The sequence below is a fragment of the Paroedura picta genome, chromosome 16, assembly GCF_049243985.1.
Source record: "Paroedura picta isolate Pp20150507F chromosome 16, Ppicta_v3.0, whole genome shotgun sequence".
Lineage (NCBI taxonomy): Eukaryota > Metazoa > Chordata > Lepidosauria > Squamata > Gekkonidae > Paroedura > Paroedura picta.
In genome coordinates, this window is record NC_135384.1 from 8,422,256 (window position 1) to 8,441,345 (window position 19,090).

Genomic DNA, 19,090 nt, shown 5'->3' on the forward strand with positions numbered 1-19,090 from the left:
CGGGGGAGGCGGGGCTTGGCGCCGCCCCCTCGAGCCCGTTTGGAACGCGGGAATGCGCAATGTGCGCACGCGCGGGGAATAGGGCACGCGTGTTTCTGAGCATGGGAAAAGTGCATTCTTGTTACCGAGGAGTCATGTGGTAAAGGAGCTTGCATGGGAGAAATTCAGAGAATGAGGCTGCAGGGAGCCACGTTGCTCCAAGGGAAAAGCTGCATGATGCACTTTTTATTGTAAGATAAGAGAACCAGCGTGGTCTAGTGGGGAAGAGTGGCACTTTCTAATCTGGAGAACCGGGTTTGATTCCCCGCTTCTCCACTTGAAGTCAGCTGGGTGCTCTTGAGCCAGTCAGTTTTCTTAGAGTGGTTCTCGCAGAGCAGTTCTCTCAGAGCTCTCTCAGATCTTTACCTCTTAGGCTGGCTGTAGTGGGGAGAGGAAGGGAAAGGGGTTTGTAAGCTGCTTTGGGACTCCACTAGGTAGTAAAAAGCAGGGGATAAAAACACAGCTCTATGAATCGTTGGGGTTGGTCTTTATTATGTGGGTTAGCACACAATTGCTTTAATGCATAAAAGATGCAATGTGGCTTTTGTTTTTAGAAATTCAGTAATTGGCTTCTTGACGCTGGGATGCAAAGTTAATATATAGATTGTATGTAGAAAGGCAATAATTTGGATAGGCGCAGTCTTCAACGCTCGGATTTCCCTAGCACAGCAAGAACTTTGTCTGCGGAAACAAAGTCTAGCGAACAGTGCAACAGAGGGTAAATGGATACAAGAAATACCTGCTTAACCAAGATGTGGGAATTTAACCTCTAGAGCACCTCAAAGAAAAGTACCATTGAGCTGCATCATCCGTAAGGTACACAGTTATGACTCTGCTTGTTTCTGGGAGAGGGAAGTGTGGAAATTAATGTGTTTAAATAACATTAAACATTTATTTTAACGTATAATAATACTTAGTGTATGATAAGTATTCTCAGTGTTCAGGGCACACCTTTCAAATATTTACAGGTTGCTTTCCCCTCCTCTGTTGTCCTTGGCAGCTTCACTTGCATTAACTTGCTACTACAGCCCTAAAAGGTAAACCCCTATTATTATCCCAGTATATTGTGGGGCAGGGTTAGAAAGAAAAAAAACAGTGTGCTTGGGTTTGTACCGGAGGAGAGATTTGCACCTGGGATCTCTCACATGACAGCGCGGCCTCAAAACAACCATGCCACAGCAGCTTATGTTTGCAACTCCATCCAGTTAGAAACCTTTGTCACATAAAAGGCAGGGATGTGACTGCGTTGTTAGCGACAGTGGGACAGGTGGGGTAAATGACCTGGGACCACCTCTCTCACGACATCCTCCATAGAACACTACGAACGAGTGAGAAAAATCTGCTTATGGTCCCCAACCCCAAGGAGATTAAACTGGCCTCAATCAGAGCCTGTGCTTTTTCCGCCCTGGTCTGGCGGAACGCTCTGCAGAATGAGCACAGAGCCCTGCGGGATCTTTGGCAGTTCCACAGGGCTTGTGAGACAGAGCCGTTTCGACAGGCCCACGGTTGAGGCCAGAAGTAACATCATAAACTGCTGGTTTCTCTGTCCAATTCTACCAGGCTGAGACTTTTACTTCTATACGAACCTCCTCCTGCGCTCATGAGAGAGAGGGAGAGAGCTTCATGGGCAATTTTAATATTTCAACATTTAATATTTAAATTCGAATGTTAATGTTTGAAACCTTAGATGCTCAGTTGAGTTGAATCCTTAACGTTTGTTACCGATGAGATGGATTTTATGTGTATTTTATAAATTTCCTAAACTGCCCTGAGTTTTTGGAAGATGGGATGGGAAAGGAAGGAAAGAAGGAAAGAAAGAAACTTAACCCAGATCTGAAATGTTTCCCTGCTGCCCACTTAATGTAGAAGCCCCTGGGTCTCATTTCTCAACCCTCTCGAACCACCATTGTGGTTTCAGAACTTGGTGCCCACGAGATAGAAGGGCCCTTGTCTGCCCCATTGTTCGTACATTCCGGAATGGAACACTTTGACACTTTGTGGTTCGGCACTGCCATGGTTTGCTATTGTCCATTCAAAAAAGGCAGCTTCTCTTTGGAGCACCGAAGAATTTAGGATTGTCGAGCATCTGCAGGGAGTTCCTTTCTGCAGAGTTTCGTTTCTGAAGGGAAACAAAGGCATTCCGGCCTTTCCTTCTCCTGTGGATCTGCCAACCTCCGCTCCTGGCAAGAATTTGCTCTTTGCCGAAAGCAATGCTGTCTAAGGTACTGTGTTGTCCTATCAAAACATGACCCAGCTGCCTGAATCTAACTCTCTCAGCAGCAAAAGAGTAGATCCCTAGAGAGGACAGAGAGTGTGCATGGTCCCCCAAAGAGGAAAGCGAACGAGAGAAATAGGTTGAGGGAGACCTGGAGATTTTGGGGGTGGAGCCTGAGGAGAGGGGAGAGACTTCAGTGGGGTGTAATGACATCTAGTTCACCTGGTTCACATTGCCTCCAGAGGAACTGATCTCTGACGCCGCTGGGAGATCGGTTGTAATCCCAGGAGACTGTCAGCCGTCCCCTGGAGTTTACACACAAGAGCAGTCCTTTATATGTTTAGGAGTTGTCACTCTGCAATTAAACTATGAAGAAACTCATTAGGATGTGACAATTATCTTGAGGCCTCCAGGCACTTGTGCAGCGACGTTTGGGTCGGGGTCCCCAGAGGAAGCATTCACACCACAAGCAAAACGCAGGATTCACTGGTTCCTCAATGGGATTTGGAATTTGCACTGCCGTTCCTCCAGCTGGTTAATATCTTTGCAGTGTCTCTAGGCATTGTTTGTGCTTCCAAAGCCCTGGGTAACAGCTTTCCTTCCGATTGTCCCCGTTTCTTATTGTGTTTCCTTTGCACGGTGGGTTTTGTTCTTTTGGAAAACTGTTACACCCTGTGTATCCCGTTTTGTGATTTTGGGCTGTCGCCTGGAGTTTGGCCACCCAACAGAGAAAGGCAAATGCAGCCTGTGGGTTTTTAGTTCACTTTTTTATTTACAGGGAGGGAGGGGACTTAGTGTGGGCCAAGATTTATCAAGTTACAAGCAGGGTTGGGGAAAAAGGGGTTAGGGGGCAATTTGTTCCTCCAGTTTTCTCATCTACAAACCAGCATCACCTAATAACATGGGCTGGTTGTTAAGATATGGATCCGAGAAAAGGAATTCCTTGACACAACATGAACTTAAGAGAAATCCATGCACAGGCCCTTAAACAAACAACCTGTTGAGTCCTTTAATGTCTGTATTCCTGTGTTCACGGCTGCTACGGCTCCCCCCTGGCCACCAGCAGGGGATGGGTGGGTAAGGTTTGCCAGATTCAGTTTGGGGAAACTCCTGGAGAATTGGGGATGGAGCCTGGGAAGGACAGGGACCCCAGTTATGTACAAAGCCCTAGACCCCACCCTCCAAGGGAACTGATCTCCGTAGTTTGAAGATGAGCCGTAATTCCACAGGTCCCCAAGTCCCGCCTGGAGGCTGGCATGCCAGACTCCTCCACGTACACAAACAGCAACATGCGTCTTGCACCCCTGGATTCATGCGCCTTCCCATTTGCAAGCCTACCGATATCTCTGTGTGCGTTCGCAAAGGTGCACTTTCCCTCTTGGTCGCCTGCAATTGTAAATACGCTCTGGGCGCCGGGAATAACCCCGGGAATAGCTGCTCTCAGCCCCCCACCCAGGCCTCTGGACATAACACCGCTTTCAGAGCAGAGTCTTAAGACGGGCAAAGCTGATTAACGCAAGAGAGTCACTGATGCTCTCTGGGAGGTGGGGGAAGAGGAACCCTGAATCGCCTCCCCGGCAGCAACGCGAAGGCACCGGCCAAACTGGGGAGGGAAAGCCGGATCCGGGTTCCAAGCTAGACTTGCTGTTTGTGGAGGACCTCGAACTCCTGTGCTCCCGGGGAAGAGGGTGAGTAAAGGAAGGTGGAAAACAGAAATCAGAATCTCGTTTTTCTTGTATCGATGGTTAGCTGCCCTGCCTCTGAGTCTTAATGGAAAAGCAAGGATAGATCAGCGTTTCGGACCAAAGTATGTGTTTTTAAAATGATTCTGGAAAGAGGGACGTCTGAAGTCTCCACAAAGGGGAGCCGGCTTGATCGATTTGTGGCAAGGGAAAGGGGGCCGGGGAGACTTTTTTCCTCCAGGTGGGGAGCTTGATCTGACAGCGCCGTTCCTTCCAGAAGTGTCAAAATAAAATTCATGCAGAATCCCATGAGGCCTTCTTTTCCTTCTCCTTTCTGCTTGCCAGATGCAGTCGGATTCTGTTCCGGTATCACCGTCTCCGGGACCTGATGTGTAAGTTTGGGGGCCGCCGTGGTGTGCGCCTGTGCATGCGCGTTTGTGCAGGAGTTTTTTGTGTGCAGGAGAGAGAGAGAGAGCTCTCTTAATCCCTGCCGAGCTAATTCTGTCCCGTCCCTCCTGGAAGAAGAAGAAATGTCTCCGAGGAGCAGAGGCCTTTGTGCTTTTAATCCATGCCTTGAGGTCAGCGGTGCTGAATAACGTACTTGCAAGGCTGTCTCAGTAGACCTCCGTGCTGGAGCCCCCCAGGAGGAACAAGTGCAAATTGGTTGCCGGCAGCACGGAGAGGTTCTTACCACTGTGTGCTTAGAAGGAGGACACACCTAAGTGAAGACCACTCAGATGTAAGGTTGCCAGCCTCCAGGTGGGGACTGGAGATCTTCCAGAATTAGAAGGGACTGCTAGACTACAGGGCCCAGAGAAAGGGGCAGCTTGGGAGGGCAGACTCTGTGGCCTTGTGTTATACTGCAGTCCTCCCTCTCCAGCCAAGCTCTAGATCAGCCTTTCTCAATTTTTGTACCGTTGAGAAAACCCTGGGATATTCTTCAGGTTGCGAGGAATCCCAAAAGTGACGTGATCGTGCAGAATATGGTTGGGAAGCATCTGGGCCCGTCCCCTTCCCACCTACCAGGCTCATCATTGGATGCTTTTTTTTGGAGGGGGGAGCTGTATGGTTGCCACACTAGTGGAGGATGGAGGGAGAAGGGGTGGGAAAATCCTAGCGATTTGGGGAAGGAGTCTGAGGAGGACAAGGACCACAATGGGATACAATGCCACATACCTCCCCCCCCCCCCCCAAAAAAAAAGATTATTGATAGGTCTGCTGTTTGTACTAGTAGGATGGTGGATCTTGAGAGCATAGAGCGTTTGGCTGCAAGAACAGAATTGCTTCTCCTGGCTGCTTGGCCAGCAGAACTTTAGGGCTTGCAGGGCATTTTGAGAGCCTTTGTGTTTTGACGGGGCGACCCACCTGTGCCGTTTCTTTGCAGCCCCACAGCGACGTCGAGGGAAAAGCCCTCCTCTGCACCTGCCAGGTAAGGGAAGACCAACGGGCTGCAGTAGTTAGAGGGCAGAGTGAAATTGCCTTGGGCTATTCCTTGAAGAAATTGGTATGGTAGTTAAGAGCAGCAGCCTCCTATCTGATGAGCCGGGTTTGATTCCCCACTCCTCCTCCGCATGCAACCAGCTGGGTGACCTTGGGCTACTCACAGCCCTGATAGGGCTATTCCCACAGAGCTCTCTCAGCCCCACTTGCCTCACAGGGTGCCTGTTGTGAGGGGAAGGAAAGGAAAGTGATTGTAAGGTGCTTTAAGGTTTCTTTGGGTAGTGAAAAATGGGGCATAAAAAACAGCTCTTTCTTCTAAAGTTCAGACACGGCCTTTTTATCGCAGCTGACTAATATGAATTCTTTATTATAAGCAACACCGTTCTAAACAGGCTGGAGACCAGTCAGGGTTCTAAATTATCCAGCTAAACTAGGATGAAGGGAGATGCTGGTAAGATTGTCCAAGCCCTGGTTGCGAAAGAGAGGAATGTTCACTGAGTGACTGAAAGCCCGCTGAGGTGGCCATTTTGTGGTTGTCTCCGCCTCCCTTGGCAGCCATTTTGGAGCGGCGCTCACCACGCCGGGCCCGAATTCCTACAGTGCCCGCAGTTTCCAAACGGTTGAGGACCTCTGGTTTAGGGAAGCCAGTCTAGGCCCCTTCCTGCCCAAGCAGTGGCTGCCTCTTGGGGGCTTTTGTGAGGTCACATAGTCGCTTTGGCGCTATGGCATTCGGAACTCCCAGGAAGGAGAGAGCGTGGGGGGCCAGCTGCTTGTGCATACGGCTGCCCCAGAGCAGGGGAGCTGACCCCGAGTCTCAAAATGTACTGGAATCTGTTTGGCCGCCTCCGGTTTCTCCACAATTCATCGCCTTACGTTGTCACCTCTCATTCTAGAAATGGCAACGAGGAAGCGGCATCCTTCCGGCAGCAGAAATTGGAATTCCAGGTACTGTGGGAGGAAAGGCGTTCCGGGCTGTATTTTCGAGAAAGAGAAGCTTTGAGGGACGTGACTCGCCCCTGTGATGTCCACCTCATGGTTTCCTAAATGTGGCACGGGGACCCAGCTTCTCTCCTGTTTAGGATTTTGTAAAACCTGTCCAAGAGCCTTTGTTCTGAGTGAGGAAAAGAATGGGAAGAAAATGCAGACTGAGGGGGGGAAATTCCAACACAACCCTCCCCTGCCTTAAAGACCTCTCTGATGGTGGAAAGTGCTGTCAAGTAAAAAGTGCCTTTGGAGAACCCGGTAGAGCAAGGGTGGCCAAACGGCAGCTCTCCAGATACCCATGGACTACAATTCCCATGAGCAACATGCTGGCGGGGGCTCATGGGAATTGTAGTCCATGGACACCTGGAGATCCACCCTTTGGCCACCCCTGCTGTAGAGTTATCAGGACAAGAATTGTCCAGACGGGGTTTGCCCTTGTCTACATCTGCACACCAACCTTCAGTTTCAAAACCAGTTGGGGATAGGGATGCCAGTCCCCGGGCTGGATCTGGAGACCCCCTGGCACGATAGCTCATCTCCAGGTGGCAGAGATCAGTTCCCCTGGAGAAAAGGGCTGCTTTGGAGAGCGGGTGCCGTAACATCATGCTCCATTGAGCTCCAGCCCTGCCTGGAATCCTGCCCACTCTCAGCTCTGCCCCAAAGTACGGATCCTTCCCCATCCTTGTGTAACCTGGACCACCATTTCCCTGTCGGAGGGAGGGAGGGAAAGATCAGCTCCGTGCATCCCTTGCCTTCTCGCTCCTGACCTCCCCTCCGTGTGCCCTTCAGCTCCGTATCATCGAGAAGAAGCAGAGGCGCAAGCGCCAGGAACCCCTTATGGTGCAGGCCAACATGGACGCCAAGGCGAAGGGGCGGCGCGGGGGGCGCAAGCCGGAGGAACGCGTCCCCCTGATGGAGTCGTGCAGTGAGCACAGCTTGTGCAATGGTAAAACGGCTTGCCCACTCTCCGGATCCCAGATGCCCACGCATGCTGGCAGGGGCTCATGGGAATTGTAGTCCACGGACATCTGGGCACCCACAGTTTGGCCACCCCTGCCCTACGGCATTAGACTCTCCTGAAGTCCTTTCGAACCCCGTCTTTCTCGGCCTCCGCCCCCAAATCCCCGGGAAAATCTCATGGCGTTGCCAGCTTAGGCGGACACCGTCTGATTTGGTAATATCTCTTCCCTCCCTTCGCATGGGCAGTGCCATGGGCACAACGGCATTCCGTAAAAGGACGTAGCACCGTCGTGGCAAAGAATTGCTACCATGGCGAGGGACGGCCACGTCTCACTCCATGAGATTGCACTATAACTTCTCCCCTACAGTAGGCTTGCATGAGCTGAAGGGGGGTGGGGGTGGGGGGTAAGCTGGGATTTGAACTCAGATCGCTCAAGGCCCTTGTGTATCGGACTAGGGCACCCTCCCTCCCCCCCCTCACTTCAGCTTAAACAGGAGAGGTTGGGTAGATCATACCCACAGCACGTCTAACTATCTTTCCACCCCTCCTTCCGAAGGCACAAACAACCCTTTCCTTGTGGAACCTGTCCCGGATCCTCACCTACAGGGCAGCTCTGGCAAAGTGGATCGGATCCACAATGGCCAAGGAGAAAGCGCAGGTAACAGAAAGTCCTAAACCGGCAAGACCTTCTCTCCCTCCCTCTCTCCTTCCCTCTCTGTCTCTCTCACACACACACATACTCTACAGCAGGGGTAGTCAACCTGTGGTCCTCCAGATGTCCATGGACTACAATTCCCATGAGCCCCTGCCAGCAAATGCTGGCAGGGGCTCAAGGGAATTGTAGTCCATGGACATCTAGAGGACCACAGGTTGACTACCCCTGCTCTACAGAGTCTTCCACAATCTCTTGCTCATGGAAATCCAACCCAGTGGTCTTCCGCTTGCTCCTCAGGTATCACATGTAGCTCCCTTGGCTACGTTCAGAGTGACAGGAACACACAGACCTGCCTCCTATTGAATCATGCTGGCGGAGCGTCAATGTGCAACAAGGAGCCGAGCACCAGGATGCTTTGCATATTGAAACTCTGCCAACAGACATAGCATGTAGTTTTGACCCTGACAATCCTAAAAGAAGTAGTAGCAGACTCTCACACTGACATCGTCTCTGAGCAAGTGTGCGTGCCCACGAAAGCTCATACCTTGAAATAAAACCTTGCTGGTCTTAAAGGTGCCCCTGGACTCAGAATTTGTTCAGGCTCTCAAAACGGTCACTGGCCAGGGTTGACCCAAGAGCTGTGGAGTTTCTGTGGCTGTTTCTCCTTTCAGGAAGGAAAACACGAGCTGGGTTAATGCCGTACATATAATCTACTCAGATTCTAACCCCTAAACTGTCGATTATTTTTAAATGGGTGATTTATGATGAGATCTTACAGTGGTTAGTAATTTTTTGTAAGTGTTTCATTCTGCTGCTGAGGGGCCTGGCCGGTGGCTACCCTCCTGGAATCTCCAGGCAAGAGAGATCAATTTCCCTGGAGAAAATGGTTACTTTTGGAGGGTGAGCTCTGTGGTGTTAAACCCGGGTTAGCTCCTTCCCCAGGATTCACACCCCAAACTTCCAGGATTTCCCCACTCGGAGCTCGTAAGACTAGCCATTATGAAAAGGGAACTAGCAACAGCGTATCTTTGAGCATGAACGGAATACATTCTCCTCCCCACTGAGTCATTGCAGCTCAAATTCACACCAGGAGCAGGATTTTCCCATCAGGGGATGAGGTGCTTTGAGCCCTGGTGTTTCTTTCTCTGGAAATTTAATGACTGGTCATGATCCCTACCACCGGCACCCTCTCCTCAGTCCTGCAGCCCTTCAGTACTTGTCTGTCTTTTTTTGTCCGGCTTGAACAGATCTCTTGGATGAGGTGGAGCTCGAAGAGGCCATCTTGGAAGAAACCCAGCCTATCGGCAAGAAGGAGTTGGAGCCCAAGAAGGGCTGGCAGGCCAAGCAGCGAGAAGGTGAGTCTGGGGACGGCCATGGTTGCTAGGCAGACGGCATCTCTGGGTTTCTCCATCTTGAGGCTCCTGTCAGGTGACCCACCCCAGTCAGCCAGGTTTTCTTTCTTTTAGAATCATAGAGTTGGAAAGGATCTCCAGGGTAATCTAATCCAACACCCTGCTCAATGCAGGAACTCACAACTACTTGCCCACCCATGATGACCCCAATTCCATGCCTAAATGATCCCCTGCCCTCCAAAAATTTACAGAATCCAGCCTGGCCTGGAGGAAATTCACCTGCCAGTGGTGATAAGCAATTCCTTGGGTATGCAAGGAAAGACCACGAGAGTCAAACACTGACACATCCCTTCCTGCCCACCCTAAGTTTAAAAATCAGCATTTCTGAGAGATGACCATCTGCTGAAAAGCTTCCAAAGAAGGAGAACCCACCACCTCCTGAGGAAGCCTGTTCCACTGAGGAACTGCTCATAACTTTCAGGAACTTCTTCCGGATGTTTAACCAAAAATTCTTTTGAATTAATTCCAACCCATTGGATGGATGAATTTCTCCTTTGGATCCCAAAGCGACAAAAGTTGGATATAGTGCTCCAGAAACTGCCTCCCCTGTAAAGTGGGCCTTGCAAAGTACCAATTCTTTATTATTTTGAAATAATTGCTAATGGAGATAGCAAGGAAGCCATTAACGGCTATCCCATGTGGCTTTTGAAGCTTAAAAGGAGCTGAGGGGGGAGGGTTACCTCAGATTGGGGCTAGGGGTGTGGGCAATTAACCCCCCCCCCGCAACATTTTCCTGATAAGTACACCCAAAAGCAATCTGCTCCATAGGGCGAATACAGGCACTAACACATTAGCCTATTCTGACTTGGGGCACCCTTGCAGCTTTTCCCCCCAAATCCATTGCATCTCATTTAATTTGGACCTTAAAAGAATTGACTTTTAAAGGGCCAATTCTGGTTTGAGATCTCAAGTGCTGAGAGGGCTCCTCCCAGGACAAATTACTCATTACACAGAAGCCTCAGTCCCATGCACTCTGGCCCTGGCGTTGCTGCTATGATCTAACTGGCTCTGTGCATAAGTGGCAGCGAAAGGCTACATGATCTCCTCTTGGCAAGGCCATGTGCGTTCTGGGCTCCTGCAATCCCATCGCCTGTTGTGGGAGGGAGGGGGAAAAAAACCAAGATTCTAGTCCTTATGGGCAGATGAGTTGTAAAATGTCTGGCCAAAGCCTGATGCCCCCAAAAGAAACCAGAGAGGTTCCCGTCTCCTCCAAATCAGGCAGAAAGAACAGAGATCAAGCAAAATAATCCAATGGGGTTGGTTTGCCTAATTTATCCCAGGTATGGAATTTGCCTTTTGGGGACGGGGATGTGGATGGGTGGGTTCTGTGCCGCCTTGAACTTTAACCCTGAGCTGCCAGGCATCCGTTGCCCCGGCAACAAGCATCGTTCCGTCTTTTACCGTCTGCAGGGCGATCTGGTGCCCAGAGGAGTGAGCTGTCTTCCAACTCTGTGGAAGAGGTCTTATCCCCAAGCCAGGATATACTGTCTGTCATCATGGATGTCAAGGGTGAGATTTCGGGGTGTGGATAACAGCCACAGGGGGTTTTATGGGCTGTGTACAACTGTACTAGAGCCAGTATGGTGTAGTTGCTAGTATCGGGCTGTAACTGCTCTGCCAGCTCACTGGGTGACCTTGGGCTTGCCACAGCATTGATAAAGCTGTTCTGACCAAGCAGGAATCTCAGGGCTCTCTCAGCCTCACCCACCTCACAGGGTGTCTGTTGTGGGGAGAGGAAAGGGAAGGCGAATGGAAGCCGCTTTGAGACTCCTTCAGGTAGAGAAAAGTGACATATAAGAACAGACTCTTCTTCTTCAGTGATATCAGGGCTCTCTCAGCCTCACCCGCCTCACAGGGTGTCTGTTGTGGGGAGAGGAAAGGGAAGGCGAATGTAAGATGCTTTGGGACTCCTTCGGGTAGAGAAAAGCGGCATATAAGAACCAACTCTTCTTCTTCAGTAATCTCAAGGCTCTCTCTTCTTATTATTAGCCTAGGCTTTCTCAACCAGGGTTTGATGGCCCTGAAAGGGTTTCCCCAAATGGATGGGAGTTAATTAATTTATATGTGTATATTTTTTTAATTAGTTAAATATTTTTGGGAGCTCCCAGTAAACTTTCGCACTGGTCCCAGACATAGATGATCTGAAGGCCCCTCAGGGCCCTGATCTCCCCCAGGAGAGCGTTCGAGCAGGCCAGGCCATGGCCATCACAATAACCAAGAAGTGACTGATTCTGTGCCTCATCTCGTTTAGATTCCAAGGACAGCCCCCAGAAAGAAGACCCGGAATCCGCAGACTCCGAGGAAGCTCGTAGCGAGCTGTATAACACCTGTTCTCTCCAAAGCAACTCCGGAAGCGAGGAAGAGTCATCGCAGGAGCTGACTGTACCGCCCTCGCCCATGAAGAGACCCCGTGACAGGATGCTTGTACAAAGAGGTACATTAGTCTTCCAGTTCAAAAAGGGCCCTCAGCCGGTCTTTTCTCCAGCCGGCTGCGCTCAGGAATCAAACCCGACTCTCCCGATTAGAAGCTGCCGCTCTTAACCATGATGCCAAGCTGGCTCTTGACCAGGCAGCTGGATAAATTTAGTTATTAATTTCTCATCAATGTAAAAATAAAGCCGGACAAGGGGGTCGAGAAGCCTGAGTTCACAGCTTGATTGGCTGGCAGGATAAATAATAAATAGGTCATTTGTGTATTGTCGTCTCCTGCATAAGTCAGAGCAGACAACAGAGCAGACAACAACCAAATTAAAAACAGTTATGAACTATAAAACATTTTACGTCTATGCATTGCCTCCTCCTGTCTTTAGAGAGCCAGTTTGGTGTAGTGGTTAGGAGTGCGGACTTGTAATCTGGCATGCCAGGTTCGATTCTGCGCTCCCCCACATGCAACCAGCTGGGTGACCTTGGGCTCGCCACGGCACTGATAAAACTGTTCTGACCGGGCAGTGATATCAGTGCTCTCTCAGCCTCACCCACCCCACAGGGTGTCTGTTGTGGGGAGAGGAATGGGAAGGCGACTGTAAGCCGCTTTGAGCCTCCTTCGGGTAGGGAAAAGCGGCATATAAGAACCAACTCTTCTTCTTCTTCTTCTTACCCTATAAGGGTTGAGCAGAGTTTGCCAAGGGGGGGGGGTCCTGTCTGTGGAGGGTTTTTCAGCCAGGGAGGCCTGGCATTGTTTCCTGGCGGAACAGCTCCGTTTTGAAGGTCCTCCGGAACTTTTTAAGATCCCGGAAGGCCCTGATCTCTCTAAGCACAGCCTTCCACCAAGCTGGGGCCAGGGCCAATAAGGCCCTGGGCGAGGTTGGCTTTATTTAACACTTTGGGTTAGGGACCTGAAGCAGATTTTGGCTGCTTGATCTTAATGCTCTTTGGGAATGGGAGGGGATAAGGATCTTGCAAGCCGCTGGGCAGAAGAGGGTGTAGATGCTTTGCCATGTCCACCTGGCCCTTAGTCACCCACCCCCCTCTTCCCAGGGTCCCTCACCAACGGGACGAGGAGTGTGAGTGAGGATGACGAAGACGAAGCGGAGGATGCCGAATTCCAGGAGGATCAGGACGACATGCTGAGCAGGATCATGTACACTCGCGAGGAGATCGGCGTGTCTAACGTGAGAGGCTGGAAATCATACATCCGTGGGTGGCTGCCTGTGGGTGTCCTTGGGGGGGATATTTTTGGGTCATGAGGCAAGCACTGCTGCCTCTCCTGACTTAGGTTCCGTAAAGATGTACAGGTGGCCTCTTGCTTCCCTCCCCAGGTGCCCTCAGGTGGGCTGTTTTGCTTTACTTTCCTTTGTTTTCTTCAGACATCTGCACGCTCATAAGCGGTGCCCTTATGTCCATACAAGAGACACATCAGTCCAGGGCTAGTTCCAAGTTTTGGTGGGCTGAGAGTGTCCAGGGACCACTCTTCTTCTTGCCACTGCCCCCCCCACACACACACACCTGCTCACACCTTTCTGCCTAGCTGCCTGAATTTAATTTTAGCTCCGGAACTGTGAAAATTGTTTACAAGAACATAAAAGAAACCCACAAGAGTGTATGTTGCTTTCCAAGTTTCTTGCTGGTTTTCTGGATGCGCAAAAAGAGGAAAAAAAGCCTATAGGGATAGGGTTTTTTTCCTCTTTTTGCGTAGACCCTACAAACCGCCCCTTTTGTCTGTATTTGGTTTTCTGGATGCTGCAGCTACACCAGTCACCGCAGGGAGTGTGACCTTTCTCAAGCGAGGCTCCACACCTCATTCCATCACGGCCCACCCGCCTTTTATTCTCGCCCCGACAGACTCCGAGCGGGGAATCGAGCATCCCGCTGTCGCTCAAGGTGGACGACATCGAAGCATTTGTTATGAAGCCTTGTCCTCAGGGGAGCATGATCCAGTGCCGCATCACCCGGAACCGGAAGGGGATGGACAAGGGCATCTTCCCCTTCTACTACCTGCATCTCGAGATGGAAAATGGAAAGAAGGTATCGGCTGGCGGAAAAGGATTCTGTTGTGGCTGGTTGCTAATTCCCAGCGAACCGGGTTCTGCAGCCGGGATCGGCTATTTCCGTTTCCTTATCCGCGCTTGTGTCCCTATGAGGGAGGTGAGGCTGAGAGAGCCCTCATGTTACTGCTCTGCGAGAACTGGACTGTGTATCAGGACTGTGACTCACCCAAGGTCACCTAGCAGGCTGCCTGTGGAAGGGGAGCGGGGAATCAAACCCGGCTCGCCAGATTAGAAGCCGCCGCTCTTAACCATGACACCGTGCTGGCTGTCAACTGGTACAAATTTGGGGCCTAGCGGCACCTTAAATACCAACAAATTTTAATTCTGGGCATGAGCCTTCCTGCAGAAGTGTGCCGCGCACAGAAAGCTTACACCTTGAATAAAATGTTGCCCGTCTTAAAGGTGCCACCAGATTCCAACTTTGTTCTGTTGCTTCAGGCCAACATGGCCGCCCACCTGACTCAAGAAAGCCAGCTACTGTCTTCAGACATTATTTGGCAGTCCACTGCTGGGATTCTGTGGCTAATGGTATGATTTAAGGAAGCCCGGATTCTCCTGTGATTAGTCCGGATGGGCTAGCTGGCTCTGGGGTGGGATACCTGTAAGAATGAGAGGGATTTACGAAAACCGGCAGGTAATGTAAGCCTCCGTTGGGAGATGCTGGTAGTCAGGAAGGGATTCTGATCAGGCATTCGTCTCACTGAGGTCTGGGCTTTCTCCTTCAGCGTTTCCTCATGTCCGGACGGAAGAGGAAGAAAAGCAAGACTTCCAACTACCTCATTTCTCTGGACCCCATTGATCTGTCGCGGGGCGGGGACAATTACATTGGAAAAGTCAGGTGTGTCTGTTTTCTCCTTGATGTCCCAGGGGCAGTGGGATCTCTCGGCCCCTTTCCTCTTGCAAGCAGCTCTCCCAGCGTAGGTCACCTAGTGCCTTAGCCAGCCTCTGCTGCCGCCTAGGGGCCATCTTGGATCTCATAGAAAGGGAAGGGGGAAACACACCCCCACCGCCCAAATTAAGCCATTGATTGATTGTATTTCTATACCACCCTCCCATAAGGATAGCGATATACATTGCGATCATTATAACAACCACCATAACAGTGGGAACCAACTTGAGTAACGATATTATAACAGTATTAGAAGAAGAGTTGGTTCTTATATGCCGCTTTTCTCTGCCAGAAGGAGTCTCAAAGCAGCTTACAATCGTCTTCCCTTTCCTCTCCTCACAACTGACACCCCGTGAGGTGGGTGAGACTGAGAGAGCTCTGTGAGAACCGCACTATCAGGGCTGTGATGAGCCCAAGGTCACCCGGCTGGCTGCATGTGGGGGAGCGGGGAATCAAATCCGGCGCTCCAGATTAGAAGCTGCCAGTCTTTCTTGGACCAGTGAATGCTGGAAGCAGTCTTTGGAGTTGCACCGAACTCTGCCGCTCTCCCTCGCCAAAACCGAATGTTCACATGCTGCAGGAAATGATTCTCAAACCTCAAATGCGTTTACAGCTGTTTCCCCCCCTGAAGATTTAGGAAACCCGCTTTCTCCTCAACAGCATGAGACACTCCTTTGTTTGTTTTTAGTTTCAAGTTTAAGTAGCATTTTGTTTTTTAACATGGACAAAAAGGCTGTTACAGTAATTCTGTAGGGCAGGGGTCCAACATGGCACCCGTGGGCATCTTCACCGTGCGACTGGAGATAAATTGCAGCCATCATTTTGTGGCTGGCACCACCTCCCGCGGCCGCCATTTTGTGGCCACGCCCACCCTAACATGTCAGAATTCCAAAGGTGCCTGCAGCCTCATCGTAAGCCTCTTGGGGTCCTTTGTTTGCTTTCTTTGGAGACAAACACAGTAAAACTATCTGAACGTTGAACTAGGCAAGCATGACTTCCCCCCTCCCCCTGTTTCTAGATCTAACGTGCTGGGGACCAAGTTCACGGTGTTTGACAACGGAATCAACCCAGACAAGAAGCCTTTTGTCCCAGAATCAGCCGAGCTGCGGCAAGAGCTGGTTGGCATTTGCTACGTGAGTTTCCCTCGAAGGATGCTGGTGGGGGCACTGTGCATGGGCTTTGTCTCGTGTGTGTGATGCCACCCAGGCCTGCATTAGCAGGGAGAAGCCACTGGTGCCAACGTGAAATGTCACCACTTCAGTAGCCTATGCCAGGAGGCAACATCAGGGGAAGGCCTCTGTGGCCTGGGGTTGGCCCTCAGAAACAAAGTTTTTGGATCAAAACAGTGCCTTCTGCCTCTGCATCACCGTTCCACCTCACCTGCCCTCTCAGAGCTCAGAACAGCATCCAGGCTTCTCCTCTCTGCCATTTCAGCCTCGCTGCAATCTTGTGCTGGATGTGAGGCTGGGAGGGAGGGAAGGAACGCGCTGGGCTCGAGGTCTACCAGCGAGCTCTGTGGCTGAGTGGGGATTCGAATCCAGGTCTCGCCAGTCTTAGTTGGACACTCTAACCACCGCACCATATTGGTACATCTGATTTTTTTTTTTTTTTAAAGTCTGGGAAGTTACCCACATGGCCACCACCGGGGACAGAAAGCTCTTTTGCAGAGTGGGGGGTAAATCGATGATCAGGTATCGGGAGCAACTCAAGAGCACCTTAAAATCAGAGTCCAGTAGCACCTTTAAGATCAACCAAGATTTATTCAAGGTGTGAGCTTTCAAGGGCAAGCACTCTTTGTCAGACTAAGAATTGACCATCGTAACAGTAGTTTGGATGCTGTGACACAGTTTACTAATGTAACAAAATTCACTTTTGCTTATATATTCCTACTGTTATGATGGTCAGTTCTTAGTCTGACGAAAGCTCACGCCTTGAATAAATCTTGATTGGTCTTAAAGGTGCCACTGCAGTCTGATTTCATTGTGCCACTTCAGACCAACACGGCTACTCCTTTGAGTCTATCAAGAGCACCTTGGATGAGATGCAGAGTTTAACACATTTCTTGCCCATCTCCTAGGAGACAAACGTCTTGGGCTTCAGGGGCCCACGGAAAATGACAGTGATCCTCCCTGGCATGACCACGGACAACGAAAGGATTTGTATCCGTCCGAAAAATGTAAGTGGGTCTCCGCCCTTGGCGTGCTTTTGGGGGCAAAGTTGCCCAACGTAAGACCCTCGACGTGCCCGTTTGTGCCCACAGGAACACGAGACCCTACTGATCCGGTACCAGAACCGGAACATGCATAACCTGATCAAGCTCCACAACAAGATGCCCGCCTGGAACGAGGAGACCCAGTCGTATGTCCTCAACTTCCACGGACGCGTCACCCAGGCCTCCGTCAAGAACTTCCAGATCATCTCCGATGATGACCGTGAGTGGTGGGCAGGTCATGAGGATGCCGTTTCCAGGGGGAGGCTTATGGCTGGTCCTAGCCAGGGCTCCTTTCGCACACGCTGGACAACGCACTTCCGATGGGCTTTAGAAGCAGCTGTTCCGGTTTTGCACAAGACAGTCCAGCTGCAAAAGCGCACAGAAAGGGCATTCTAGTTCATTGGCAAAATTGAATTCAATATATAATTCCTTGTGTTCCATGTAAACCGCCCTGAGCCCCAGGGGAGGGCGCAACACAAATGTGACAAAATAAATACATTATCCAACATGTGCGGAGTGAGCCCAGCTTTATTTGGAAGTAAACTCTATTGCTTTCAGTAGGACTTACTTCCAAGTAAATAGGCAGCATGCTGATAAAGGGGCCCAGGAGGAAGGGCCCAAAAAATCAGGAGAAAGACAGTTGCCCATGTTTTTCCTTTTGCATGCTCAATGAGGGGCATTTCTGATTGATGCCAGCACATGGAGGGAGATGTTTAAAGCTCTTTTCCCATCCCCTGGCGCTGACTTGAATCAGGGCTGAGCACATCAGAAATTTACCTTTAAAAGACCCCGGAGATGTCCATCTTGTCAGGTTTGCTCCCATGCAAGAAGACAAAAGCTCTCTGCATAAGCAGTTGTCCTAAATCAGGCTTTCTCAGCCAGGGTCTTGTGAAACCCTGAGGTTTCTTGACAGCCCCGGAAGGGTTTCCTGAGTGAGAGTTAGTTAATTTTTAATATGTTTTTTAAATGTGTTAAATGTTTATCGGGTGCTATGACCGTATATGGTCAAAAAACCCGCCTCCCAAACTGGCCTGGAGGGGGTGGGAAGGGGAGGGGCCTCAAGTGGACATGTCCACAGTTCTGCTTCCCAACCATCTTCTGCCTGATTGTGCCACTTCAAAGCCTGAAGAAAGTTTCAGGGGGGTTTCAGGGGTAACAAAGGTGGAGAGAGGCTGCCCTAGATAGATCAAGGGTTTGGCACAGATTGCACTAGCGATGTCAGGTATTTGCTGTCTTGAGTTATGCAAAAAAAAAAAAAAATTGGCTAAAGAAGTAGGTAGAGGGTCAAAGTTTGCAATCCAACCACACCCTTCATCGCATTTGTCTGTTTTTTTCTCCAACCCACAGCCCAGTACATTGTCCTGCAGTTTGGCCGCGTGGCAACCGATGTGTTCACCATGGACTTCCGCTACCCGCTCTGTGCTCTTCAGGCCTTTGCCATCTGTCTGTCCAGCTTCGATGGGAAGCTTGCTTGCGAGTAGAGGCTCGGCCCAGTTCCCGACCACCGATCCCCCATGGCTTTGCTCCAGATTGTTTCCTGCTGCCTCATAAAACTGGACATTGCCCCGTTTTGTTTTCCTTCTCACTCACCTTTGACTTCTGACTTACTCCTACTTACCAGGCATGGGAGACACCACGATCTTTCATCAAGGTGGACCTCCACCCAACCTGTAACTTCAGGACGGTCTTCCCCTCGGTCTCTCCCATTTGACAAGAACATTCTTATCCAGCTCTCCCAGTTTGTTGGCCCCTTCCCCGACCTCCCTTTTACAATTTGCTTTGGCAATCGGAGATCTATTTGTGCCACTCTGTTGTTGAACATCATCACTTTGGTTCAGGCTTCACGGGCCTCGACTCGGTTTCTCCAAAACGTTCTCGAAGACAACCCCACCGACGCAGGAGACAGACGGCCTTGCCTGGCGTAGGACACAGCTCTGTCACTGAAGAAACAACTCTGTCTACCAGCTTTGTGTGTCCATAACAAGGGAAGGAGCAACCATGCTGGGGGAGAATGGCAGCCATTTTGATACGACAGACTGAATCCACAAAACCCACCTTCCCTGCTGTATAAAACCGGAAATAGTTTGGAAATAAAACTTTATGCAAAGATTAAA

The 19,090-nt window shown here is 50.5% G+C and overlaps 1 protein-coding gene across 3 annotated transcripts; it reads left to right on the forward strand.

The window, feature by feature from the left end:
* The first annotated feature begins 68 nt into the window (after positions 1-68).
* TULP2 (TUB like protein 2) lies at positions 69-19,090 on the forward strand. 3 transcript variants are annotated; one of them, XM_077313072.1, is made up of 16 exons: positions 69-855; positions 4,282-4,328; positions 5,321-5,365; positions 6,270-6,321; positions 7,150-7,306; positions 7,878-7,979; positions 9,224-9,331; positions 10,799-10,897; positions 11,640-11,822; positions 12,866-12,999; positions 13,670-13,852; positions 14,601-14,713; positions 15,783-15,897; positions 16,842-16,940; positions 17,025-17,196; positions 18,324-19,090. In XM_077313072.1, the coding sequence occupies exons 2-16, from the start codon at positions 4,282-4,284 to the stop codon at positions 18,455-18,457; spliced, it is 1,743 nt and encodes a 580-aa protein (XP_077169187.1). In that variant the 5' UTR covers positions 69-855; the 3' UTR covers positions 18,458-19,090. The 3 variants fall into 3 exon arrangements, with proteins under 3 accessions (XP_077169187.1, XP_077169186.1, XP_077169188.1); XM_077313071.1 differs by lacking the exon at positions 69-855 and adding an exon at positions 2,028-2,261; XM_077313073.1 differs by lacking the exon at positions 69-855 and adding an exon at positions 3,816-3,942.